This window comes from Podarcis raffonei, chromosome 1, assembly GCF_027172205.1.
Source record: "Podarcis raffonei isolate rPodRaf1 chromosome 1, rPodRaf1.pri, whole genome shotgun sequence".
NCBI lineage: Eukaryota > Metazoa > Chordata > Lepidosauria > Squamata > Lacertidae > Podarcis > Podarcis raffonei.
Genome location: NC_070602.1, coordinates 101971739 through 101999438, shown reverse-complemented (window position 1 = coordinate 101999438; position 27700 = coordinate 101971739). Strand labels below are relative to the sequence as shown.

The 27700-nt window shown below is 38.0% G+C and overlaps 1 protein-coding gene across 3 annotated transcripts in view; it reads right to left on the bottom strand.

Moving 5' to 3' along the window:
* Positions 1-1723: 1723 nt before the first annotated feature.
* The window catches only part of ACVR2A (activin A receptor type 2A), a 52463-nt gene continuing 26486 nt past the window's right edge, over positions 1724-27700 (bottom strand). Inside the window, exons 2-12 of one of the 3 annotated variants that reach the window (XM_053406282.1) lie at positions 25571-25778; positions 23026-23135; positions 21479-21633; positions 16245-16268; positions 13417-13560; positions 12185-12328; positions 11040-11185; positions 9032-9146; positions 7738-7876; positions 6574-6704; positions 1724-5511 (exon numbers count right to left, since the gene is read on the bottom strand). In XM_053406282.1, coding sequence (XP_053262257.1) covers positions 5317-5511; positions 6574-6704; positions 7738-7876; positions 9032-9146; positions 11040-11185; positions 12185-12328; positions 13417-13560; positions 16245-16268; positions 21479-21633; positions 23026-23135; positions 25571-25778 — 1511 coding nt within the window. In that variant the 3' untranslated portion in view covers positions 1724-5316. The remainder of the gene's footprint in view (positions 5512-6573; positions 6705-7737; positions 7877-9031; positions 9147-11039; positions 11186-12184; positions 12329-13416; positions 13561-16244; positions 16269-21478; positions 21634-23025; positions 23136-25570; positions 25779-27700) is intronic. The other 2 variants (XM_053406297.1, XM_053406289.1) reach the window with 2 other exon arrangements.

Genomic DNA, 27700 nt, shown 5'->3' with positions numbered 1-27700 from the left:
CATGGTAAACTATAAACTGCTGTTAAATAATGTATGGCATTTATTTTCTCTAGGAGATAGGGCCAGAGCACGCACACAATAGACTTCAGAAATGAGGAAATGTCATTCTCAGTTGACTGTATTTTATCAGGCTATTGTAAAACTGTATGTGGATATTTGGCTTATTCGGCAGTACAAAACCACTTGATGAAAACGAGTTGTATAAGTAGATTTAAAATTGTGGCCCATTATGCACCAGAAAGAACTGTTTTGTGTCAGTAATATTTATGGCTATTTATGACCAGTAGAAGGAACCCCTGTGTACACACACACACCTGCAATTGCTCCAAATTACTGTATGTAAGAAAAAACTCCCCATGCTAGGATAACAATGACAGCAGCAGCAGATACAATTTAAGATTGCAGGTCTGTGTGATGCACTTTCCTGCAGTCCATCACCAAATTCCTCCTCCTTCCCAGTTGTAATCTGGTAGAAGTAGTAAGCCTGGGTGAAGGGAAAGTATCATGGAGAGCGCTTCACTTTTGGGAAGAAACATGTATGAATATCTGCTGCCACTTTAATTTGCAGTCCCAGTTGTGTTAAATGTGATAGTGTCTTAAACACACTTGGAAGACAGGGTTACCACAATAGTTCACAGTGCAGAATCAGACTATATAAGTGGGGGTGTTTTTTTGGGGGGATGTGTGTGGTATTTTCAGTCAAGGCCTGCATGCCTGCCATGCAAACAGTCAGGTATTCATCCACACAAGAGCAATTGATGAGAGTATTGAGCAGCCTTTACTATCCCTTTACATTGGTATCGCTTTGGTAGTTAAGTATCAGACTTTCTCTTCTTCCCTCAGCCCACTTTAGCTGCAACAAAAGAGCAGACAAGATCTCTTTATTGGTTATTTGTTTACCAGTATCAGGCAAATGTAACAGCTTATAGAGGGGAGAGTTCAGTAGCTCTTGGTCGATATGTTGTAGCCAGACAATCTGTAATCACAGGAGTGATTCCATCAACAGCCAGAATTCATTATATATTGGTAGACATTCTGAATGAGCCTTCAGTTTTTCTCACTTGGTAAAAAGTAGGGTTTATGTAAATACACTGTCCTTCAAATTTAGGAGCCCTGTTTGCACAAACACAAGGTTCCAACAGCCGTTTTGTTAGTTCAGGCCCTTGCTCCAATATATGGAAAGTGGCAGGGATGAGAATGAATGCAGTTGTGCTTTCCCCCTCTCATACCCTTGCAATTGTATGAGGGTGAATACCAAAATAGTGCCATGACAACATCTAGAAAGGCTTCACACACTAATTTAAAACATGTATAGAAAGACAGTGTCTTTATTCTAATCTTAAACACGGCTGTTTACACTGATTGTGGTGGGAGAAATCCAGTCGCAGTTGTCAGCTTAGCAACGGCCTGTTTAAGGATGTATAGAGTAGTTCGGATCATCCCTTTTTTCAACCACTTCTGAATGACAGAGCAAGGGAGTATAAAACATATTGGGCAATATACATATATGTTCCTACCAAATTCTGCAATGGTATTCTGCTTGCACAACAGGACTCCCCATTCCCCCCTCCCATTGGTTCCAGAAAGTTGGGGGCCCTCTGGAATAAATACTGCAGAGAAAGCAGAAGTCTTGGGAATGTGTAAAATGTTGAATGCCATGCACCATACATAAATTCAAAGAATTAAAATTAAAATGGGGCGGGGGAGAAAGACTATGCCAATCTTAGTAGTCACTTAAATTTTTATTCATCTTTGTGGGAATAAGGAAAGAGCGCATACATTTTATTTATACAATATTTCACAATCACTTATCCAGAATGGGGGTTATTTTCTTTTTAAATACTTGCCAAAAAATAGCAAGAGCAATTTGACAGTAGTACAACCACCTGTGCCAAGAACACTGACAAGTACAGAGTAAAGCTAAAATAATTGCTTACCAATATCTTGAGAGGTAACATCTTATATGGACTGAGTGTGCATTAAAAAAAAAACCAAAACGTACTGCTGGTTGAGTATCTTGAGGTAAATGGTGTTCCAACAAGGATACTATCATTGTTTGCTCATAATCCTGTACATAGCTTTCTGCATCTTATACCAAATATTCCTAATAAAAATGCATTAAAAAGGTTAAAAAGAGAAAACTGGAAAAAGGTCAACCAATCAAGTCACCTCACTTTGTTAAACTACAATCAGCAATTTATTCTGTAGAACTGTAGTATGAACAATATTTATTACTACTACATCTGATTACACCTTAGTTATGCAAGAGCTACTCCACATGGATTTCGCTATCAAAGAAGGTATAATGTTGTGTATTTTAATCCAGACTCATTTTCAGAATACCACCATGAATGAGAACGCTAGGTCAAAGAACTCCAACAATTACGAGGCACAATCTGTTCCGAAATGCTAAGTTATATTTAGTAGGAACTGTACAAAGAGTAGTCATGCATCATGTGATATAAGTTCTTAGCATCTAACACAAACTGAAAAGGTATTGCAGGGTTTAGACTTCTGAGTTGATCACAAAACTGGCTAATCAGTTAAATTCTGTGGCAATTATATGGCAGCCAACTAAGTAGATACAGGCAAACCAAAGACAACTGAAAGCTTGAGCCATAGCCCTAGCTTTTCTTCACAAGTCAAAAATACAAGGTAAACCACCCGAGCTGGCCAAATCCACACACGCTGTATGGTTCAAATACAAAAAGCAACAATGGTCACAATATCTGCCAGAAACCAGAGCATCCTAGCTCAGCCTTTCTCTCTCTTAATATGTGGCTTTATTTGTGGGTCTTGGCTTAAGCATTTTAAAACTTGCCCACCTCTACATTTTCCACATAAGTTGGAAACAAAGATGTTGAGGTTCTCTGCAATATCTTAAATATGGATCTACAGTTTGGTGAATTTTAGCAATTTCACAGATTCTACCAAAATAGCTTTTAAAAATTAAGATATTTTTCCTGAACAATTAATTCATGATAATTCTCTAAAAATCTGAATAAAGGTACTTATTGGGGCATTTCAAAAGTCATTTTTTTAAAAAAAGGATGGAGACATTACCCCATTTGATTGTCAAGTTCTGATGATTTTCCCTATATGACCTGCAAATGGAAATGCATTAGCAAAAAATACACAAGAGAAAAGTTGCCACCTGCCTCAGGGATCATATTGGTGGAAATTAGTGTTTGATGAAAAGCTGCTCTATTAAAAATTGGAGTAGATTCTCCAAAACAAACATGGCAACTGTGTTTTAAAATTGTTACTGTATTTACATGTTTCTGGATAATCACCAATACACAGTTCCTACATTGTCCTAATATCTGTCCATTTGAATATTTTCAGGCAAGACTTCTTAAGTTGTTATATCAAGCCCTAAAATCAGAAGCAAGCACATAATTTACCTTAGTCCAAATAATAATAATAATAATTCAAAGTCCCTCTGTCAACAAAGAAAAATAGCAATTGTGCCCAACAGTATTTTTAACCCAATCAGACCATGGGGTTCTTACGGCTACAGAAAATAAAGATAAATTAAAAAAACCTCTGGGTGGTATGCCAGTTACACACAAAACAACTCTGCTATTAATGCTCTTCCTAGCAAGTTTGGTGATCAAAATTTTGTTAATAAATAATTCTTATTTGTTCCCAGAGATTTGGTACATAAGAAAACACTGTGGCTTAAATAAATAACTGTTACAAGAACATTCACAGTGAACTTCTGATTGTGACATTAAAAAACACTATTTAAAAGTCTAATGCACCTGACCAGAATCTCGTAACACTGGCTACTGTTGGTTCTGTACTTTAGTTTTAGACAGTTAACTTACTTTGGCCTGTGTACATGTAGCTGATCAAATAACTCTAGTGTATTATTACTTTTGAGAAGTACTTTGGCACCTGTCTACCTGCTGCCCAGTTACTAGAGTTTTCTTTTTTTTTATGGTAAGGCTTAACTTCTTAAATGCCTATAACTCTTGAATACAGTAGTTTAAATTTAAAGTTGTAGGGTTGTTTTTTCTAGACTGTGCTACATTGTAATCTCTACAGAAATAATTGCATTTGATGGCAAGCATATTTTGAGAGCGAATGTGTAACTTATTTTTAATTTAGTGACCACAGGGCAAACCTATGCATCACAGAAAAATACTACTCTGACAAGTCGGCACCAAAAATCAAGTGTTGTGAAGCTGCAAAAGGCAACACATGAAGAGTGAGGAGATCTGGGTAATGAAGCTTCCTGAGGTGATCCTGAAACAGTGATACAGAAGGTGCTGTATCCTGTTTAGTGAAACAGAAAATACACTAGGCAGAACATTAACATACATAGATTGGAAAAAAATCTTCCTTAAAAAGAATTAAAATTAAGAGCTTTCCAGTGCCATAGCTCACATAAAAATTTAAATTTTTAAGTCATGCTTAAATCTTTAAAATATTGTCACACAGCAAACCTAAATAATATTTAGTAAAATAAATGTATGCAATATTTTGGGAAGTGGAGGTAAAATAAAGCTTTAAACTAAAAACCGGGGAATTTGCCATTTCAAACAATACTTTTTTATACACAAGCTAGAACACAGAAAGGCTAATACCACTGTTTTAGGAATGGCCATTGTCTGTTGGCATGAAGCACAGCTTACCATCTTTTTATTTAAAAAAAAAACACTGTGAATCTGTAATACATATTTTACAAAATTCAGATCAATTATTTCAGTTTTGTTAGTGTTGTCAATTTAGCATAGGTGGAACTGAGGTATACCTTGTTGAGGGAGGTTAAGTAATGCTTGGAAGCCTTTTTGCTAGATCCCACGTTGATTACATAGAACAGCAGCACACTAAACATTCACAAGCTGTGTCATATTGGCATTACAATAGTCATTTATATAAACACAACAGCAAATGCAATAAAAACAAGTTACCCTTTTTTCTTAAATCTGAAATGAAATGTTTGATTTAAAAAAAATAGCAGTAGTTCATTTTAAGGAATTAGTGTCTCTGACATATTAAGAAATACAATGTCAGCTTTTAAAATCTTTCACCAGCCAGGATAGGTCCATGTTCTTCAAATAAGTTCCTGAAACATCACCTTGCCGTATTCTCAGTCCCACGTCCTTCTGGCATATGCAAGGAATGCAGTAAGTCTCCTGGATTCATGTCTGGAGTAGGGCAAGGAGGCGTCTTCCTACTCACACTCCAAAGACAAACTTACCATTCCATAATTTCACACAGAGAAAACTGTTGAGCAGAAACAGGCCCGTTAGCTTAGCAGCTCCAGTTCAGAGTCTGATGGGTAAAGATGTGTGACCATTGTAGCTATCATAGACTGGATTCTTTGGGAGGAAAGTCTACATTTGTCACCATGGTGACCACAGTCACAATGTCCTCTGTTGTTATAATGTTTGTTAGTCTTTGCATCTGAATAATCCTTTCCTCTACACAGCCTGCTGATAATCGAGCTTCTGCATCATGATCCCAACACTCTTCTATTGTTTCACAGAGCATTGCCATTCCCTAAAAAGGAAGGTGTATAAATTACATTAAATACAAAGCAATCATCATCAACAACATAATTAGAAGGGAAACGTTCAATTTTTGACGTAAGCTGTCAAGCATGTGATAATCTTAGAAGAAACTTGAATCCCTCTTATAGTAACACACACTTGTTTAAAAACAAAGTTAATAACCTCCCGTTCGGAGAACTCTTAAACATTCTGTACATGAGGCTGCTCTTGAAGATGGCTTGGAAACTGCCTAATTCTGCAGCCAGCATTTGGATTGGGGCTGCAGAAAGTGTATTACACCTGTTCTCCCTTATGTGCATGCACTTGCTACCAAATAACCAGGTGTCCAATTCAAGATCATGGTTTTCAACTTTTAAAATTCTAAAGGAGAAAAATCCTGTGAAACCATTATACAGAAACATTGCTATGAGTATTAACGGCAACTTGCAATGAAGTAACACTGCAAGCCAATTTTCATTCAATATACTTTCTTGCAAACTGGCTGAGCCATGGGTTTTTGCACTCTATGAGACGAGACAATTTTTTACAATTTTAAACACCTGAAGTATACAGTACTACAAAATGTTTCACATTTTTTTAATGACCGTTCTTACAGGCTCTTTTATAAATCTGTGATTTCTACTACACAGAGAGAGCAAGACCAACAGTTGTGGTTGCTTCTGCATAACATAGTTTACCTTTGCATCGCACCAATAAGATCTGGCAGAAGACAGTCACAATGTAATCCCATAGAAATCAACTGGATCTACGTTAATTGTGACAAAGGCCCATTCATTACTTTTAAAATGCTCAATTTATGCTCGATTGTGCCCATGATTTGCCCCCTGAACTTCAAGAAACATGTTAAACAGCTGAATATGTTACTGCCTCCTGAAAGATAGTAAAACTTTTTAAACACCCCTTGGTCTAAACTTCTCCAAAAATATAGTCCGGTACCCTGAATCTTAGTTTCACTATAGATTTTTTTAAACAATATTTCTGCATGTGAAATTTCATTTAATTACAAATGGAAGCTTCAATATTACCCTGCGAGTTTCAGCATATTACTTACAGCATGCTTCTGCCAACACTCTCGCAAAACAGGCCTCTTCTTTTTATGTACTACAACCTCCTGCATATCTTCAAGGGAGGGATGCTGGCCCACCTCTTCCTCAAAAGGCAACATGTACTCATCCACAGGTCCTGTATTTTTAAAAAGATAAACTGTTAGGTAAATCACATTTAAACATCTTTCTTTCATGCTGCTTAGGGTAGAACACCAGGCTAAAAGTTGGCAACATGCCCATGGCTGTTCATTGAGCATAATGAATCTCCCATGGTTCATGCACCTATCTTCTACAGAATGTGGGGTTCAATTCACAATTTCAGTTAAGCTTCTATTATCAGTAAAATATAGACAAGTCAAGATGTTCCATCCAAATGCTTGCATGTGGGGACTTAAAAATTGTGGTATGGGGGAATCCCCATATTCTAGAAGCACATCTTGTGCAGCAACTTGAGGTTAGTGGTTCTTTAGGTTTGTCCTTTTAGGGCATAGTCATTGCACTTCAGTACACAATATCCCCAAAGAACAGTCAGTTTGCTCTCCAAGCATTAAAAACTGCAGAGGATAACATGCCATGCCAGGATGTATTTATAAGGGTAACAACTCACTCCAATGTTCAGTTGAAGTTAGCGACAACCCCAAATACATTTTATTCTTTCTTGACATGTTTGATCAGTTTGGGTTGATGGCTTGGGGCTTACTCGGAGTTCATTCACACATGTTCAGATATCCATTTTAATGAATGGGTGGCCATCTCAACACTCTGCTTTTGCAAGATATCTACGAATACCCTTTGGAAAACCACTTCTGCTCCCTTCTGTAAGGTGAATTCACCTTGCTTCAATCCTGCATTCTGTAATTATATGTAAGATTATCTGCTCCACTCCCACATTGCTGAAAGACTGCAGAAAAGAGTAGAAACAGATTGCACTACAGTCTGCTTCAACAGTGAGAATTTGATTAAGCTATTACTTGCTCCTGGTAACCTCCTACATGGGTAGATTTCAAGATGAGTGGGCTGTTTGCTGACTCCGGTCAGATGCTGTTTTCTGGGTTCTGTACCAACACTCATGGACAGTTTTGCTTTAATTTCTCTTTATATGTATCCAGCGGAAAGAATATGAGCTTAGAACATTTCTTGTGTGTACAACGCACATACATTTTACTTACCGTCTGATGCAGTACATCGCGATGCAAGTTCCCACAGGACTAGTCCCATGGCATACATGTCTATTCTCAAAAATGCATCCCGCTGGAAGTTTATGGCACCTTCTAACACTTCTGGAGCCATATATCTTCGGGTTCCAACCTTGAAAATAAATAATCACTAGATGTTAAGGTCACAACCGTATGTAATTCAGGTTTCAAAATCTGCTAACATCCAGCATGTGTTCTAGAGAAATTTTTAAACACCATTAATTGCCATTTGAATGGAAATTACCTAAAGCTCTTAAGTCTTTCATTTTACTTTGGAATAGCTCACACTCTAAACCAAAGAAAATTCAATAACATTTCTTAACAAGTAAACTGTCCAGAATATTGCATACTAAAACAGCATTATTATTATTTTTTATGTTTCAGTAGCCATCAGCATTCTTTCAAAATGGCTAATAAAGGAATTAAGAGATACGATTACTGTTGGCAAAGGTGTGCGCTCCATCCTGCCCCAAAAGTTACATATATCTATGTTTTAGATCTCTTTCAGGCTTCATAAGGGGAAGGAGAACCATGTCTGAAAGCAGTTTAAATTTACCTATTTGGTATTACCATATATACTTGAGTATAAGCTGATCTGAATATAAGCCGAGGCACCTAATTTTAGCACAAAAAACTGGGAAAACTTATTGACTCGAGTATAAGCTGGTTCACCACACCACAAACCTGGTGGTGGAGGCAGTGGCAGAGGGAGAACAAGCAGCCCAAAAGGGCTGCTTTTGGGCTGCTCGTTCTTCCTCCACTGCCGCCGGCACAGGAGGAGGAAAGAGCAGCCTTTCGGGCCACTCATCCCTCTGCCGCTGGCAAGAGCAGGCATAGGAGCCACGGTTGTGAGAGGTACAGCACAGCACAGCACAGCGCCTCTCCCAACCGCGGCTCCTGTGTCTGCCCTTGCGAGAAGTGGGCGGCGGGACCAGCGGCGAGAAAGGGCTCCCTTTCGGGCCGCTCGTCCCTCCGCCACCGCCTCACTTGTGTGTAAGCCGAGGGGGGCTTTTTCAGCATAAAAAATGTGCTGAAAAAGTCGGCTTCTACTCGAGTATATACGGTAGTTTCTCTGCGGTGTTAAAGTGCTCATATCAATGATTACTATGCCACATTTTATCAAGAGAAAGCATTCAAAACTGATGTGATAGACCCAGTCTGATTTTCATAACAACAAGTCAACAAGCCTCCTCCCTCTCATGGAAAACTCCAGAAAATACGGCAATTTATTTCAATCATAAAAAGAATCACAATTCTTTAAACTTACCTGACCATGTGTGTCACCTGCCGACTTCCCAGCCTCAAATTTTAAAGCAAGGCCAAAGTCAGCAATACAAGCTGTAAGATTATTTTTCAACAACACATTCTTGCTTTTGATGTCCCTTGAAAAAAAGAAAACATGCACCAATATAAAAATTGCTACATAATCATAAAGCTTAAAAATACCTTGCTGAACAACATCTGCATATGTTTGAACCTCAGCTTAGATTTATTCATTAAGTGTAACTATCATCAGGGGCTCACAAATGTTGGCTTTTACAAAGCTGTAAGCAGTGATCACCAGCAACCCTTGGGCCTTCTGAGTCCTGTACACTGAGAAGGAAGGCTCTTTGCTCTTAAGGTACATCTCTCTGCTGCAGCCCGTTCAAAATCCTAATGGGAAGGGAAACAAATCATTCTACCATTCCACTATAGAGAATTGAGTAGAGGGCAGAAAGGAGAGGCAGTTTCTCTCCTAACCATTTAATATGAATTGGGGAGAGGATCCTGAACTCACGCTCATTTCATGCCATAATCACGGTTTGTTCTTTTTAAAAGATTGCTTTCATTGGACCAAGTGAAGGAATAGTAATGGTGTAAGAACTACCACAAGCCACTTCAAAAAGGTTTTTCAGTTCGCTAACTTTACTTCACAAGCTTCACAAGTCTGGGGCAGAAAGCTGGAGTTTCAGACCTTTTCTGTATTTGTGATCCTGCAAGGAGGCATGGGAAAACTAAAACCTGAACTCTTCTTGCCATTGGGCACAACTCAACACAGGTAAACAATTATTTTTGTATTCTTCCTAAGCCCTAGTCTTAAACTGAAGGGGTGGAGGCACCTGCTGTTTTTAGCAGTAAAATACGCAGTCATATAATTAAAGAGTAACAAGTTTTCTTGCCCTTCAATGCCACAAGCATCTCCATGAGAAATACATTCATCCATCGAAACTAATATCGGTGTCTAGTGAATTGTTCCATTGCTTATGTAATGGAAAAGTGGCTTTTCATAGTGTAAGTATCACTATAATAGTATTTAAGAGAAAGAAATGTGTCAGATGGCACTTTCAAACTCACGTTTTGGAGCAGTGTGTGTGTGTGTGTGTGTGTGTGTGTGTGTGTGTGTGTGGCTTTTAGCCAGTGGGCTTCATTCCCTCAGATCCACACACATTTCCCTATCCAGGCAAGCAAGAGGCATCACCAAGGTTCAAGGACATGTTCTAGCCTAGCCAAAGCACTCCAGGAGGGCATAGTGAAGGCCCAGTGAGAGAGATGAGCTTAGAAGAATCCTGTGGACCAGATAAAGCAGTGGGGGGGGCACATTTGGGTCCTGGGCCTGAGGTTCTCCTCCTTCCTCCTCTTTCAGAACCATATTTATAAAGTGGCCTGAAGGTTTTTTTATGTGAAACCCTACCCCATCAGATGCACTTGGAATTAGGTAAGTGAGATGGAAATTATACTATTTTAATTGTTTTTATTTTAATGACGATTTTATCGTTTTAACTTTTTTTGTTATTTTCACCGTAATGAGTATTTCGCACACTACAGTTGTAAATAAATTATATATAAATTGTCAAAATAAATATTATCAATTAAATTTGGGAACCAACACACAAATGTTGCTTTTCGTAACTCTAAACATGATATACTTCTTAAAGTCATGCAATCACATAAAATAATACAACTACTGGACCTCTGAAGGATTGTGAAGTTAATTTATTCTGTTTACATTTAAGAGGCAGTGACAGTTCAGCTAGTACAGTGTTACCTTGGGTTACATACGCTTCAGGTTACATACGCTTCAGGTTACAGATTCCGCTAACCCAGAAATAGTACCTTGGGTTAAGAACTTTGCTTCAGGATGAGAACAGAAATCGTGCTCCGGCGGCACAGCGGCGGCGGGAGGCCCCATTAGCTAAAGTGGTGCTTCAGGTTAAGAACAGTTTCAGGTTAAGAACGGACCTCCAGAACCAATTAAGTTCTTAACCCGAGGTACCACTGTATGTGAAATCTCTTACCTATGGGATATAGCTGGTTTGTGTCCATCTTTTAGACCAGGGATGTCCTCATGAAGGTATGCCAAACCTCTAGCCATACTTTCCGCAATGTGACATAGCTCATTCCATGAGACTACATTAGCCTTCAAGAAGTCAGTAAGTGAACCCTAAACAACAGAGAATAAAAAAATTTACATCTTACATACTAGGTTTTCAACATAGTCCCCCCCCCCCAAACCGGGTATAACAAGATATAGGTGTAAAGCAACTAGTACAAGTGTCTCAGCTGCAGATCTTTGCAAGCGCTCCAATGTACACAAATATGTTTTTGACTAGCATAGGCTTCTCCTTATTCACTACAATATCAAGACAGAGCCACACAATTTCCAATACTGCTGCAAGAAGGAAGTTTGCATACACATTTAGAATGCAGCTCTGATAAGTGCCCTGACTAGGATGCACGCCTGTTAGAGATTACATGGTAACTGTTTGATTTCCAATGTGACAATTATCCTGAACTCCCTTTCAGTTTAATTCTATCAGATTTACTCATAAGGGGGAAAATAGCCACTGGTAAGCTGGCATGGGCTTTAGAACTGGAAAGGTGCATGGAAATTTCCAAGGAACGTAGAGAATAGCATACACTTAATTACACCCATCTTAATTACATCCACAGTTCTAAAACCATAGATACCCAAGATACTCTGTGCCTAAGATCATAGGGTAGGGAACACAGTGGGAATAGAGAGATGGTTTCACACCACAAGGTCTGCTCAACAGAATGGAAAGTAAAATTAAAAGTCATTAGCTCTGTGGATATAAACCACACAGGATATTTGTTTGTTTTAAAGACTGGGAGGATAAACGTAATATATATGGGGGGGGGGGGGAGACTTCGTGCTGAGCTTTTCCACCTCCAAGATCCATAATACAATTTAACATTAGTCTAAATATGGCAGAAGCAAGAATGCACTTTTTTTTGCCATATCCATTTGCAGCAAACACTCATTGTTTGAGGGCCAGAACAACTTTTAATAGCCTGTTGATGTACAGATGCTTTAGGACTATACCCCAAATCCATTTTCTTACAGCAAACATTTTTTTCAGAGACGGTAGGCAGTGGGGGGCTGTTATGAAAACTGTAATACTTGACAAAGAAAACAAACCTTTTCATGAAATGCTGTTATTAGCCACAAATCAACATCAATGTTGGTGCCTCGTTTCTCAGCACCAATAAACTGTAGTATGTTTTCATGCTTCATTCCAGGCAAGCTGTATATTTCATATTCATTTTGCCATGACTGTTTGTCCTTAAAAAGAAAAAAAGTGTTTTAATATATTCAAAATGTCAATTAAAAATCTCTTCTGCACTTTCATAACATTTCTCTAATTCACTGTCAAAAGAAAACCAGTCTTTTATATAATCATCCAGTTAAGTACTGCCAATCTTTGCAATTTAGGAGACCTGGAAAATACGGACCTGTGTCCATTTAGACACAGTGGGTTGGATCCAGACTAGAAAAGGTGTCCAACTTATTTGTTTTATCAGGACAAGGATTTCCGCTCTTCTGGGTACCCCTAGAACAGATTTAGGGGTGTAGGGGCAGAAGGGCAGGAAATTCCACTGCGCAAGTAGAAATCCTTGCACTGATGGAACAAGTTAGGATTGCAGTCTATGGGTTAGCTATCCAGCTAACCCTACTACATGGGAGTAAATACTGTTGATTTGATTGGGGCTTACTTCTTGATAGGCAGGGTTAGGATTACAGCCCAAATTAGTTTCAATGAATTCAAAGGGGCTTACTCCCAGGTAAGTGAGGCTAGGATTGCAAACTTAGTTGTAAGTGAAATCAATGGAAATTAGCAAAAACAGTAACACTAACATCAAGGTGCCAGACCCTTAATTTGTGTCACATATGATAATAAACTTCATTTAAATCCCAGACAAAAAGCTGCTTTTCAAGTTAATAATAATAATTTATATATTTATACCCCGCCCATCTGGCTGGATTTCCCCAGCCACTCTGGGTAGCTCCCATTTCCTCAGTTAGCTTTGCATGGAGGGTGGGCATGCACTTTCGAAAGCTAAAGTCTCCAAACCACTCCAAAGTTTAGAGAGTCTTTGATGCAGTTCCATATGATGCCTTATTAACAGTGAAATACAACTTAAATAAAATAGAATTATTCAAAACGCCCTGATTTGTCTCATAATTCATGGTACACCTAGAGCTGCTGCACTCTAGATAGGTAGCTAGATACTCATAGGTTGCTGTAATATTACTCTTTTCAGAACAGTGTAAGGAAGAAATTCCAGCATTTCTCTGGATTGTACATGTAACAATTTGCAAAGAAGTTGTAATTCACAGCAGTGTAGCACTTAATAAGTATGTTTATATACCTGTATTGGGAATATTTTCACAGCTACGTATTCATTTAACAACTGAGCTTTCCAGACACAGCCAAATCTTCCCCTAGCTTTGATCTCTAGTAATTGCAGTGGCTTCAGGCCCATCAGTGGCGATGGAGGTGGTGGTCCAGGATCCTAGAAACAACAGATAAACCCATTAAACTCTAGTTTTCTGTACTACAATCCTCTAGCATGGAGAAGGGGAAACATACACATTGGGGGGGGGGGCTCAAGTTCTGCCAATAAAATTTACAGCAGAAGGCACACTGGGCTTTTAATACAGCAGTGTCCCAAACCTTACCAAGATCGTATTTGTTGAGATAATTGAATGGCTGCACCTGTGTCTCCTTGAAAAAATTATTTTTCAAAACACATTACAATAAGCAACCATACATCAGGCACCAAGGATTTCTTAGGGCACAGCTGAAACTATCATCCAAGAGAACTATTGAAGAACTCAAGTGGTCACCTGAGGCCCTTTAAGCTGCGTGTATCAGGTTCTGTAACATTCAGCATACAGGTTGTGACTACTCCTGCCAGGTGTAATTGCAGGGCTAGATGAGATGGCAAGACCACTTTTTAGGCAAGCATACCATTTCATTTAACACTATAAAATTATTTAACACTATAAAAACCTACAGTGCCTATTTTAGACATTTCCTATCTAAACAAACACAGGCTTCCCTCTTCTATGAGGCAGTTTTGCTTGACAATGAATAGATATCAGAAAAGATTTAGCCATACAAGACCAAATATGTGGAACAAATTTTCCAAATGATAACCAAGTTATGCAAATACATAAAGAGCAGTTTGTTTATATCAGGCACGTCCAACAGGTAGATCATTATCCACTGGTAGATCACTGGACGTATGTGGTAGATCACTGGCTCCCCCCAAAGAAGCTCAACGTTTTTGCCCCCCACTTCCTCTTCCCTAAAAAGCTTAACAACTTTGACCTGAACCCCACAAAAGGGGGTAGATCACTGCCAGCCTTTAACTCTGAGTGTAGATCTCAGTCTCTTGGGAGTTGGCCACTCCTGATCTATATGGACTCCCACTTCTGCTGTGTATATAACAGAAGTGTCACCTGGATTCCCCATCCCACTTTGCTGTATACATTGAGGGGAGAACAAGTCTTGGGCACCCTTTGGACTCAGCCAGAGGGAAGGCAGTTGTTCAAATTTTATTCCTTCTTTCCTTTACAGAAGAGCTCCTTCTCAAATAGCCAACTTCTACCTTTAATATGCAACTTCCTACCTAGCTTGCCTCACCCTTACTCCAAAGGTGGGGAACCTCCAGACCAAACTTGGGCCACCAGCCTTCCTCATTTGGCCTAAAAGGCTGTTTTGGGGAAGCCACACCAACCCAACCTACACAAATCAGGTGTGGGGTCACTAACGGCAGCCCTTCAATCGGGAGATTAAGGTAGGCTCCCAGCTGTTCTTGTACTGGAGCAAGGTGCACTCCTCACCACCCATCGGGGCCTTGCTCAAGGACGGGGATACGGTCTCCATGGAATAAAAACCACTTCTCAATGTGTTTATCCTTTTCACGTCAAGCATTGAAGGGCGGAGGGAGGCCAGGTCAATTATCTGTCCCCCCTCTCCACCTTGTTGCTGCAGGAAGTGAGAAAGAAGTATGCTTCCTACTCTCACTTCTTGCAGTCGGGGTGGGTGGAGACACCAAAGGGAAGCAAAGCTTTCTCCCATATGTTCCTAACCCTCTGCAGCTGTCACTGTGCAAATTTGTCAGTACCCTGAACACACCCTCCATTCAATTCCAAGCTCTGATCTTTGCAGGACAGCACAGCAAATGTTAAAGCTGGCAAGAGGTTAAACTAATGAATTGCTGTTTCTGTAGCTCTCTGTACTAGCCCCTGTATAAAAGGTTACAAAAGGGCAACTTTCAAATATATTGTGGGGTTCTGCTTTCTGACTTTAGTAAACTGAATCAAGCCATTTCCTTTACCAATTATAATCTATGAATTACAGTCATAGTCAAACTACTACTTGCATTTATTTCACATTTTCTGGATGCCATAGCTATAAAAACAGGAGTTACTAATAACTAATAAATCCTCATTGAAAACAAGAAGCAAAGCAGTGTCAATGAATATTAGTATAGATGGATAATAACTGATAAATACAGAATATGCAGAACCTTTAAAAACAGATTCAGTTAAATATGTTATCTATGTAATAAACAACTCATCTGCCTTCAGATATATTTCATGGAAGGGGGAGCATGAATATGTGTTCAGATAAGAGGTGTACAAAATGCAAATCTTACGTAAGCCTATTTCATTTCCAAATTCCAATCAAGACAACAATAGATTTAATGCAAAATATACAATGGAACAAATTCAATGGTCATGATTGAAATGACTGCTTGACTAGCTTTACATACCCAAAGGTCCTTGATCTTATGTTTTCCAAATTCATGCTACATGTCAAAACTTATCAATGTAACACAGTTTTCTCTTATTGTCTCCACTTTGCCAAAAGCACCCATAAAAGTTGTAAAGAACAGCATATATGTCAATATAAAATTTGACCCCAGGGAATATAAATTCCATGTTGATTGTAGTTGGAACAATATTAAGATTATTCTACTTAAAATGCTGGGGTATGCCACCACAAGTCATAGCCAGATAGTGTGATACAGAAACAAAGAACCATTTGTAGGAACGAAATCTACCTGTACTTTCTAGAATTCCCGTATATGATTTTTTTTTAGCTCAAACATTTATAAATGCCCAGGTCCTGCCCCAGTCTACAACTCCACATATCCATGGCTATGAATAAAACAATGCCTCTTACCTCTATCATTATATGAAAGGCGTGCTTGTAAAGAAGAACACACAGGCAAAAGAATATTACTTCATACAGCAAAAATTAAGTACAAGCTTAGGAAAAGTGATAAAAGGAAAGCACTAAAAAGTTACTGCTAAGATTTTATATAGATCTCTTTAAGAAAAATCAAGAACTAAAATCACCCAAGAATTTACATTAATTCTCCTTTGACTGTAAGAGATGCAGCAATAGTTACAGTCCGACACAAATGAAATTTCAGTATTTATTATCATGTATTTAGAATCAAATGCTGAAATTGATATTTTATAAAGTTTCCACCAAATAATCCATGTGAAATAAATCCGAGCATGCTGCCATTGTCAGAGAATCTCAGTGACATACTACAATGCAGTCGTAGCACTAGGGAGTTCAATCCAGTGTTAGAAGCTGAGATATGGCCACAACAATGGAATGTCTAGGCACTTTTTTTTATAACAAGAATACAAAGATAAAAATGAATGAACTGCAGCTAAAATATTATGTTCGTTTTTCACATGGTCTAGTCCTTCCCCTGCCCAACCCCCTCATATTCTTAAGAGGGTCTCTTCTCCAGTCTTCAGAGAGCGGCTGGAATTTGGGAGGCAGAAAAAGGCCCTCCTTTCCTTCCGCTTTGCAGTTTTAATCTGAAATCTTAGGCACAGTACTGCGTCCAAAGCTCAGAAACTGCTTGCACTAATGAAATTCCTTGTTGCAAAACATGCGTAGGACAATGGGAGTTTCGAACATGGGTTCAATCACCGATTAAACAGGTGGTTTTATAGACATTACTATGAAATTTTCAACTTTTCTAAAGTAATATGCAAGTATGAAGAATTTAATATGTTTCTACATTACACCAGAGGGCAGCATTGCGTCATCTAATGGTAGCTTAAAACATTCTGAAGCAAGATCCAAAAATAATAAGAAGAAAAACAAAAACACAACTCTATTTTAACTTTCTTTTTAAAGTGAACTTTTACTTTTTGAGTTAATACTTCTATTCTGGGAGGTCAACTAAAAAAACGTTATAAATGCACTGTTTTCTCTCAATTTTGTTCTCTGACTTGCTATTAAATTACTCTCAGTAAAACCCTCAGTTTCATTTAAGTTTTATGCTGGCAATGACTGTACAAACTCCAGAGCTTCTGAAACAAAATCTGGAGCCTAAGGTATATATTTTTTTAAAAAAACCTTTAAAACATTTATGTCCTATTTATGGATTCTCGCTTATTTTTGAAAGATCATTTGTATTTAGTTCACTTTTACTTGAGCACCAATGGGAATGAGCAATTTATTTTTTAAAAAAAAATACAGGAAATGAAGGAAATAAAAAGGTGGCTACAACCCACATTAACCACCTACAGTGGTAATATGCAACCCTCATATTACTAAATACCAACCTAAAATAGTAATTTAGTAAAAGAGCAAGAGTATGGCAGTTTTTACAAATACGAACAAAAAGGCCTAGATCCTGCTGACAAGAGAAGTGGGATATAATATACAAAAGAGGACATCCTTCTTCATCTCTGGATGGAAAAGAAATATAAGGGTTCACTGGAAAGGGTAGAGCTGCAGAGAAAAAGACAGGGGGTACAGGACAAAGCTGAAAAAGAATCCAGACAGAGAAGAGGATGAGAAAGGAAAGGAACATGTAATGCTAGGAACAGAATCACAATATCGAAAAGCTTTGTTCAGAGGATAAACTGTCCAACACCAAAATCTATCAGTACAGCAAGGAATAATGTGCAGAACAACACCATTTCTGAAATGCTGCAACTACCTCTATTTGCAGTGCCGATACACTTACACATTTTAGATATACTCCAACACATTTGCTAAGTTCAGGGCATTATTATATTGATATTTTTGTACTGCATATGTCTTTTTATATTATACACCAGCAATATGTATAATATAGGCAGCCTTGAGAATGTAATATTTTAAGTAAAATAAATATTAAGTTAGTAATAAACTGAAATTTTATGTTGAGAGAATGAAAGGAGGCATCAGTTTAGAGTGAGGAAGGAGTTTATAAAGTCTAAAAAGCTAAGTCTTCTTGCTTGAGCTGTTTTTAATTGTTTTAAGGATTTTTGTTGTTTTCATTTTACTGATTTTCTTTTTTTTTTATGTCATGCTGTAACCTGGTAATGACAATGATGAAAGGCGGGGTATACTTTAAAAAAATAAATGAACAACTGTCAATACGTACGACAGTTAAGTACTAAGAATATATTAATTTTTTAAAAAAATATGTAATGCCACAAAAGAAGAAAGAAAGAAAGAAAGAAAGAAAGAAAGAAAGAAAGAAAGAAAGAAAGGCCTTTTAACCCATTCCACAGCAGCATGAGACGACAGGCTTTGAGAATCATACTTGCACTATCCCTCCACTTTGCACTTTGTGTTAGGACACTCTTGAAACATGGAAATACTCCAAGTTTCCCATGACTGTTGCTTTTATTGTCATGGAAAGACCAACTTCATTTCACCACTTTCATTTTTAATCAGAACCATGCTTTTAAGTGCTTGCAACACAAGCCTGGTTTAACAATAAACTAAGAGAAAGATGAGCCACTTTTAAAGGAACCAGAACAGTAAATAAACTCCGCTTAGCTACTAAGAATTGCACATTCAATTTAAGTAATAGCCACCATGCAACAGCAGATGCAGGCTAGCCTTATGAAACCCAGTATCCTCACATTAACTAGCTGCCGCAAAATTGTTTTATGACAAGATTTATTCATCAAATTACATATGTAAACTTTTAAACACAGCTGGTTCATAGAAAACAGAAGCTTATAAAGTTATCTATAAACCATCGGCTACTATTGCAAAATTCAAAACTTTCTTTCCTGAACAGAGCTGCATTTTTGAACTGCTGAAAACTGCAGCTGAAACATGTAATAGAGACCAATCTATGAGGAAACTGGGTGTAGTGGAAAGAAGATCTCTGAAAACTTCCAAAATTAAGCAGCCTATTTAAACAAACATAAAGGAGATTCTGGTGTGGAGGTACATTTTAAAATTATTTCTCCCATGTGCTCTCTCAACCTGCACGCTTTTGAGAAGTACTGTACCACCTGAACACGCTTAAAATAGCCCTCAAACTAGAAGAGATCACTGTACAGCAGCGAACACTGACAGCAATTTAGTTCTTAACAGTGTTTACACAAAATGATTCTAAATTGGTCAGCTAAGAGAGATACTTCATAAAAATGAGGCAGTGCTCATCTCCAAGGGAAACCATTTGACCTTTAGGCTTTTAATATAAAAAAGACCAGTATATCATGAACAATTCCTTTTCCATTGAAATAATCCTAAACATATGGACACCTTCCTTACACCTGGTGCAAATGTGTCAATATCCTCATCTGTGCTCTTGCATTAATGAGTTTACATCAAAAGCTCTACATCTAGCCAAATTTCTGCAACAAAAATGCTAATAAGAATCTGTATATTATTACCAATAATATTTTATAGGATCGAGTCCATTGTAGGATTCAATCCTATAAAATCTGTATCATAGGAACAATTCTTTTTTAAAAATCAGATCATGTTTATTTTCTGATTTATAAACACAATAGGTAGTAATCAATGCTAGTCCAACTCAGACTAGACCCACTCAAGTTAATGGCCATGACTAACATGCATTGATGTGTGTGTATGTGTGTGTGTGTGTGCGCGCATGCAAATGTGTACATGCACACATACAACAACAACAAGTAGAGACAAAAAGGAAGTAAAGGCAAAAGGGAAGTTAATTTTAAAAACAGGCGATTCCAGAGAAACCAAGATAATATGTATCAGCACTGAATAATGCACTAGTTGAAACAAGCTCATAGCTTCACCAAAAGCATCACCTCCCTTGTCACAGATTGTATCCACTTCTAGCTATTTGACAGGACATTCACAGCTTCCTGGTTGCATGCACAGCCAAAAGACTTGCTTTTATCTCAGCTTATTAAACAAGACGACTAATGCCTGAATACAATCAAATTATTCACCACCATGTGTAAAGCTTGTGTGCCCTGCCTTTACGACACATATAACAGACTGTCTCACTTTTAATTTTAGTTCAGTAAATTTAAGTTTTAATGAACTGGATTTTTTCTCCAGTGACTTTCTATGCTACAGGTTGTGAAGTAGGCACATTCTGAATTCTGAAACAATGCTGCAGACATCAGTCACTAACTAGCAGCCATGGGGGCACGGCAAAACACAAAATTACAATACTGCCTCTAACAGTGGAAGTGGAACATAACCTTATATTCCATGAATTTGTCTCATCCTCTTTTAAAGCTATTCAAGCTGGTGGGCCACTACTGTGGGGCCATCCTGTGGGAGTGAGTTCCATAATTCCAACTATGCAGGGAGTGAAGAAGTACTTTCTTCTAGAGTAACATTTCTTAAGATGCTGCTAGATTCTAATGTTAGAATAATAGGGACTCAGGTGGCGCTGTGGGTTAAACCACAGAGCCTAGGACTTGCTGATCAGAAGGTCGGCGGTTTGAATTCCTGCAATGGGGTGAGCTCCCGTTGTTCGGTCCCACCTCCTGCCCACCTAGCAGTTTGAAAGCACGTCAAAGTGCAAATAGATAAATAGGTACCGCTTCGGAGGGAAGGTAAACGGTGTTTCCATGTGCTGCTCTGGTTTGCCAGAAGCGGCTTAGTCATGCTGGCCACATGAGCCGGAAGCTATACGCTGGCTCCCTCGGCCAATAAAGCGAGATGAGTGCCGCAACCCCAGAGTCGGTCATGACTGGAACTAATGGTCAGGGGTCCCTTTACCTTTTAGATTCTAATGTTTAATACTTCCAAGACCAAAACCTACAAGTTTGTTTTTTAAGTCTAAAATCTCTGTGCTTTTCTGATGAATGAATCCCAGAAGATAGAGATGAAGTTTACAATGGATTAGTTATGCAGAACATTCAACCACCATCCTGGCAGTCACTTCAGGGAACAGAGGACACCTTCATTCATGCAAGGGCTGGGGAAGAAGCCCCCCGTTTCCACAAACTCCTTTCTCTAGTTGAAGACTTCCACACCACATGCTGACACTTCCAAAACTCTCAACAGAGCAAGACGTTGCAGTGAAAATGAGAAGCTAGGGAAGAAGCCACATGAGAGAATTCCACTCATACTTCTTTTGATCCTAGTCATTAGATCCAGTCACTCACCATCATTTTTCTGCAACAAATGAATTCAGATCAAAATAACTGGCTTACCTGGGTTGGTACAAGTACTGGAGGATATGCTAATTTGTGGTGTCGGTACATCCAAAATGAAACCAGTACGATCACTGCAATTCCCATTATAGGCACAAGAGAATAAAGCAAGGTACTGAAAAGGGGTGGTTTAGATGCAACAGGATTGGAAGTAGCTGCAGGGGAGAAAAGTTCCCAGTTAGTCTTCTGACAGTGTAAGACCAAACAGAAAAGTACCAATTCTTATAAACAGAGAAAAGTAAAATGGACTTCATATGAAACAGAGCATCATGATATCAATGGTTTAAATCAGATCAAAGGTTAAACACTGAAAGGTTTAAGTTTGCATTCAACTTTCATTTAAGATGCTTTCATTGTGCCCATTTATTCATTTATATTTGACATATGTTATGAGACTTGAAAGCTTGTGTTGTATCTCATCAGCAGAATTTGCTCCAGAAAGCAGTATCACTTTATCTCCCATGTGTTAGACACATAACTACTTTAAGACCCTCTAAGGATACTTAAAAATAGTTCCCAAATTTAAGAATGATCAAAATGCTTAAATTCTTGCTGATAAGTTATTTTCAGTATGAATCAATGACAAAGTGAATGTTAAGAATAATTTTACCCTTTGTGCTTTAAGTACTAAATTTAGCAAAACGTTATATAAAGTAGCTGTTTAGTGTTTGCCAGTTCATATTTATCACTTGCATCCAGTGAAAAGTTTATTGATTTTGCAGGACTATCTTTGAATTTGATTCACGCTATTTACAGTACATCTAATTTAGTCCATTTCAGCCACAATGCTAAACCATAGTTTAGTGTTATGGGAATGAGCCTCACACCTGCTCACTTCCCAGTCCTCCTCTGTTATGGCCAAGAGACTTGAAGAATCTCCTCTTCCAGGTTTCAATTAACTGATGTTGGTTACATCTGAACAGGAAACTTTGGTAAGTTTAAACAAGCCAGTATAACAGATCACTGTGTGACCCCAGCTTGTTTCAATATAACCAGGAGTGGCAAACTTGTGGCCCTCCAGGACTCTTACTCCCATTGGCCCCAGTTGTCAAAAGGTTAGTCAACCCTGCAATAAGCATGGTTTGAACTACCAATGCAACAAAATGGAAATATATGCTTCCACTCTTCTTTTCACAGTAATGTATGGGGAAAGAGATGAGGAAGGAAAGGGAACAGGAACAGAACATCCAATAGCCTCCATGGTTTGTTCTTATTGTTGTTCCTGTAAATATGATTACATTATGTCCAAACTGAACCACTCGTATCACTGTGTATAGACATCTATTATGATCAGTGACCAAGACATGAAATTGTTACAAAGGATATTTATGGACTGAAGACTGTTGGAAACACAGCTATTTACAAGCATGTAGCTTTTAATGTTAAAACGTCCTTCTGAAATTGGATAACTAAGATTTCATTTGAATGATTACAAAAGTTCTTATTAACAGAAGTTCTCTTAAGATCAGCACAAATAAGTGAGGGAAAATAACATTTCTCAATGTTGCAGAAATTGAACCGTGACTAACTAGAAAAACTGAACTTACGTTGTGTGACCTCCATTTCTGGAAAGTAGAAAAAATGTTGATTGCACATGTTGCCTTCACAGCAGCAGAAAAACACATCAGGACTGTCCTTCTTTTCTATACAGTCGGTTCTGAAAGGGTTTTAAACCAGTTACTCATCTTCATTTTACAATGGTATAAATACACAGACATGACTCTCCAGCAACTAATGCAAAGTAATAAAATATCTGCTTTTAAAACATTGTGTCATGAATCTACATTTGAATATTCTTGTTGCAGGTGTTTAAATCAGATCTGTACCAACTTTTCATTTGGCTCATTTATTGTGATGTAAGGTTATATTACAGAATGCATGACATTTTCCCCCAAGCAGCAGGTTACCTTTCACTACGAAATTGTGATCCATTCACCACTCTTAGCAAATCACACTGCCCATTGCTTCCCTTTTAATACTGCTGCAGATCATGCTGTGCATATTGCTGTGGACCTTTAAAGTCCTAGGAGCCACTTTAAAAGACACAAGCTACTCAATATATATAGAGGCTGATCTGCCTCCATCTCTGCCAAGAAAGAAGAACTGTGTGTACTATAGAATGCCTCCTTTCAAGTGGCAGGTGCAAAACATTTTGTTAAAAGGAACTTTCATTTCAGCTGAACCTTAATTTAAAGTATGAATCAAAGTAGCTTCTTTTCAGACTAATTTTAGCATGTCATCCTTCCCCAACCTGGCACCCCCTGGATGTTTTGGGAAAGTTGACAGGAGCTTTCATAGGCTGAAAACTATGGAACTTGCACCAATTAAGATTGGACTGAAAATATGCTACTGTCATTTCACACTTTGTATTTTACTACATCTCTTCTCTTGTTTTAATTTAGTTTAACACGTTAACTGATCCACTGTTGTTATTTTTACACTATCTTATACAGAAGAATCAGAACATATTCACCCAGGATACTGCCCCCCCCCCACTAATACAAGGAAATTCATCCACATTTTAATATCACAAATTAATTATCTATCCACCTACATTTTAAAATTACTCTCTATATAAGTATACTTAGAAGTATATCTACATAAGTTACGGGGTTCAATCCTGATAATGGATGGTGCCTCAACCCCATTTTCAGGGACTCTGCACCCACCTCCCCTTTCTCAGCTCTCTCTCACCACAGCCCGCCATATTCAGCAGAGTATGTCCTTCAAAAGAGGATCTGCAGGACTTGGGAGAGGAAGACGTGATAACTCAGTTTCTGCTAGCCCTTGGATATATGTGAAAGCGTCCTTTTGAAAAGCTGACAGAAAGTTTATCTCCAGGTATTGGGGGCAGGGGGGAAATCCTATCAGTGCTTGCACTTTTCCACTCCCACCTCTAATAACACAATAAATCTTGATGTGGTGGCTTCTGAAGGGAATCTATTTCAAAGGGAATCTATTCCTTCTGCCATCCCCAAAGATACCCCCCCCCCAGTTTTTAAAAACAGACAGAGCAAAAAAAAATCACCATCCTTGCATATCTTGTCTGGCACAACTTAAAATTCTGGTACTAAATATGAGTAGAAGGTAATTTTAATATATCAGTCCACTAAAACTAGAATGAGTCAACTTCTAAATTAATGGTTTCATTCAAATAGCCGCTATCTATTGATGAACAACAAAGAATCTTGTAGCACCTTAAAGATCAGAATTTGTGCAGTAAACATTTGCCCCTGCATATTGAGTAGACAACATGCTTTCTGTACCTTTAACAGCTATGGTATTTATTTTCAACTACATTAATAAATTAATAAATAATAATAATAATAATAATAATAATAATAATAATAATAATAGCAGCGGCAACAACAACAATTTATTTATATCCTGCTCATCTGGCTGGGTTTCCCCAGCCACTCTGGGTGGCTTGCAGCATATCTAAAAACATAAAATATCAAGCGTTAAAAACCTCCCGATATACAAACATACAAAGTGTAAGTGCTATAAAAAAAATTGTAAAATATTGCTGACTAGAAAAAAAACGGTATTTCAGCTGAAAACTAACTTTAACAGTGTTTTTCTAACCCCATTAAAAAAACTGCAAGAAAGCTGTCCTTGGTTAGAGAACTGTCCCCAAACAACATTATATGGCTTATGCCAACTTACTGACACTTGCTTGACGTTTCTACAACCATTTGTTTATGAAAAACTGTGGGGTGATTTACTACCCCAATCTGCTAGCACTGACTAAGGTAATAAATGAATCCCAATGGCAAAATCCAATGCATTTCTTTTTGTTTCCAGACAATAAACAGTAAGTGATAATTGGTTGAAATTTGTGGGCGTTGTATAGGTGGTGGTTTGTGACAACACAGACATGTGTGCCAGCACCCTAAAGTTACAAATGGCAAGTGCTGAGATAGTGACACTCAAAAAACTGGGTTGGCATTACGTTAAAAGGCTCTGTAAGATAAAGACGCTCTAGGTTTGAAGCAGCCCAATTGAACTATAAGCTGTGCAGACTTTATTCAAGCATTACTTTTTAAACACATACATGAATAACAAATGAAAAAGTAGTATTAGTTAGCTTGCCTGTCATAACAGTTGATATCGTCCAGCCAGCAACCCTTTTTCACAATTTCAACAGTTCCAGAAATATTCTTCCACGTTGCAAAGCAATGTCGTCTTTTATCTTTATCACCATAACACAGTTCAATGCCACTGCGATTTGTTTTATCGGTTTCCCAATTAGCATTGTAGAAGATACACTCCTGTGTCTCTGATCTGCCTAGTATGGCACCTACATGGGGAAATCAATTACAAACCAAGTTATTCAATAAGGTTGCAACATGTTTTGGGTGTTCAGAACAAAACAGCATTAAATTTATCAATACTATATACGTATATTCTTCACCATTTATTTATTTATTTAACAAACGTGTTTATATACGGCTATGCCATTTTTAAAAAACCAGATGATTAAAGCAATAGAACATAAAACCATACAATAAAAACCATATAAGTTAAGACATCAATTAACAATTGGGGAAGAATGGATTCTTAATTCCCTGCATAGGCTTTGCAGAATAGAAACATTTTCAGCAGGCATTTAAAGGTTAGCACAGAAGATGCCTGCTGAATCTCTATTCCACAGAACTGGGCTGATGACATTAAAAGCTCAATTTCTTGTTGTCAAATGAGCCTCACCAGCCTGGGGAATGGCCAATAACACTCCTGCAGATGATCCCATTGGTCAAGTTGGGATACAAGGGACCGGCAAATCCTGAGATACCCTGGACCTAAGGTGTTCAGGCAGTTTAGGTTCTGTTCCAAGTACTTATGATTTTACCTCAACTTGGCATGCATCTCAAACTGTTTTTAAAGTAAATAAATAAAAAGTAGCAGAATAATTGTCGCTTTGAACTATTGTCGTTTGACAATTGTTGTTTGACAAACTACAAACACTAATAGCAAAATAAAGTTTCTTGCTGAAATGTTTTTAGAACAGAAGTAACATTTACGCAACAGTAGCCCTCTTAAGAAATAGACTATAAAAGAACTTATTTCAAAATATGTAACTGTCTCGCATATCCAGCTGGAGCCCTCTACTATAGGGAATGGATCTGATGTTGTTGGAAACTTGTGGAGTTACAATAGAAATGTTACCAATGAGACTTTTTGGCATGACACTGAAGTTCTCTAATTATTTAACATGAAAGGTAACCAAAATATTTGATTTTTTCTCATCATCTGAAACTCAAATACAGGCAGCAACCGTTTTAGGCTCGTCTGATATGTGTGTGATCGCACACATGCACATTGTGCTGAACCCTGAAGTGACCCAAAAAATCACAAAATGGGTGGAGTCGGGGCAGAACAAGGGTGTTTGCAAGCTTTCCCAATTGGCGTTCCAATTATATGCGATTTCACATAAGCACATGTGCCTTGGAATGTATTCCCCACATAAATCCCCTACATATTCTAACAATCCCACCAATCATTGGGATCCATCATCTATAAATATAGCACAAACCCAAAGCAATCTGGTTTCGTTACTACTATACATTTCAACTCACTTTAATCTTGCAAAGAAGGGGCAATTCACCCGGTGACATTTATTAAGATTCTTTAGTCAATAATTCTTTTATCTCTAAATAAAACCACAGACAAAATTGCAAAGCTAACATGAAGGACCTGTTTTTGCAGAGCCCCACTAGAAATCAGAGCCATCTTAAGTAATCAATGGAGAAATCTAGAAACATTTTTTACAGAATGTGGAAAAAAATGAAGATTTTTTAAAGTGGACTAACAGCTGAGAGATTAGTATTAAAATCACAACTTAGTCATGAAGCTCACTCTGTGACCTTGGGACAGCTACTCTCCATCAGCCTAACCCACCTCAACAGTTTGTTCTAAGGATAAAGGGGAAAAAGAATATTCATCAATTTTCCACCTTGAACTTCTTGGAGGAAAGAATGGATAAATAGAACACTGTTAAAAGAATAATACAAATAAAATGTTTTTCTCCAGCCTGCTTGTTCCTAATCTTGAATTGGGGTAGGAGGATAGGTTTGGAAACATGAAAAACTCCTAAAAATAAAAAAGAGGTCTGGGACATATGCAGGCCCACAAAGATTGGGCTCTACATGAAGGTCCTGAGCAAATCGGGTGTGCGATTATCTGCTGGGAGAGGCTTGACTGGTTGAGTTATACAGGCAGGGT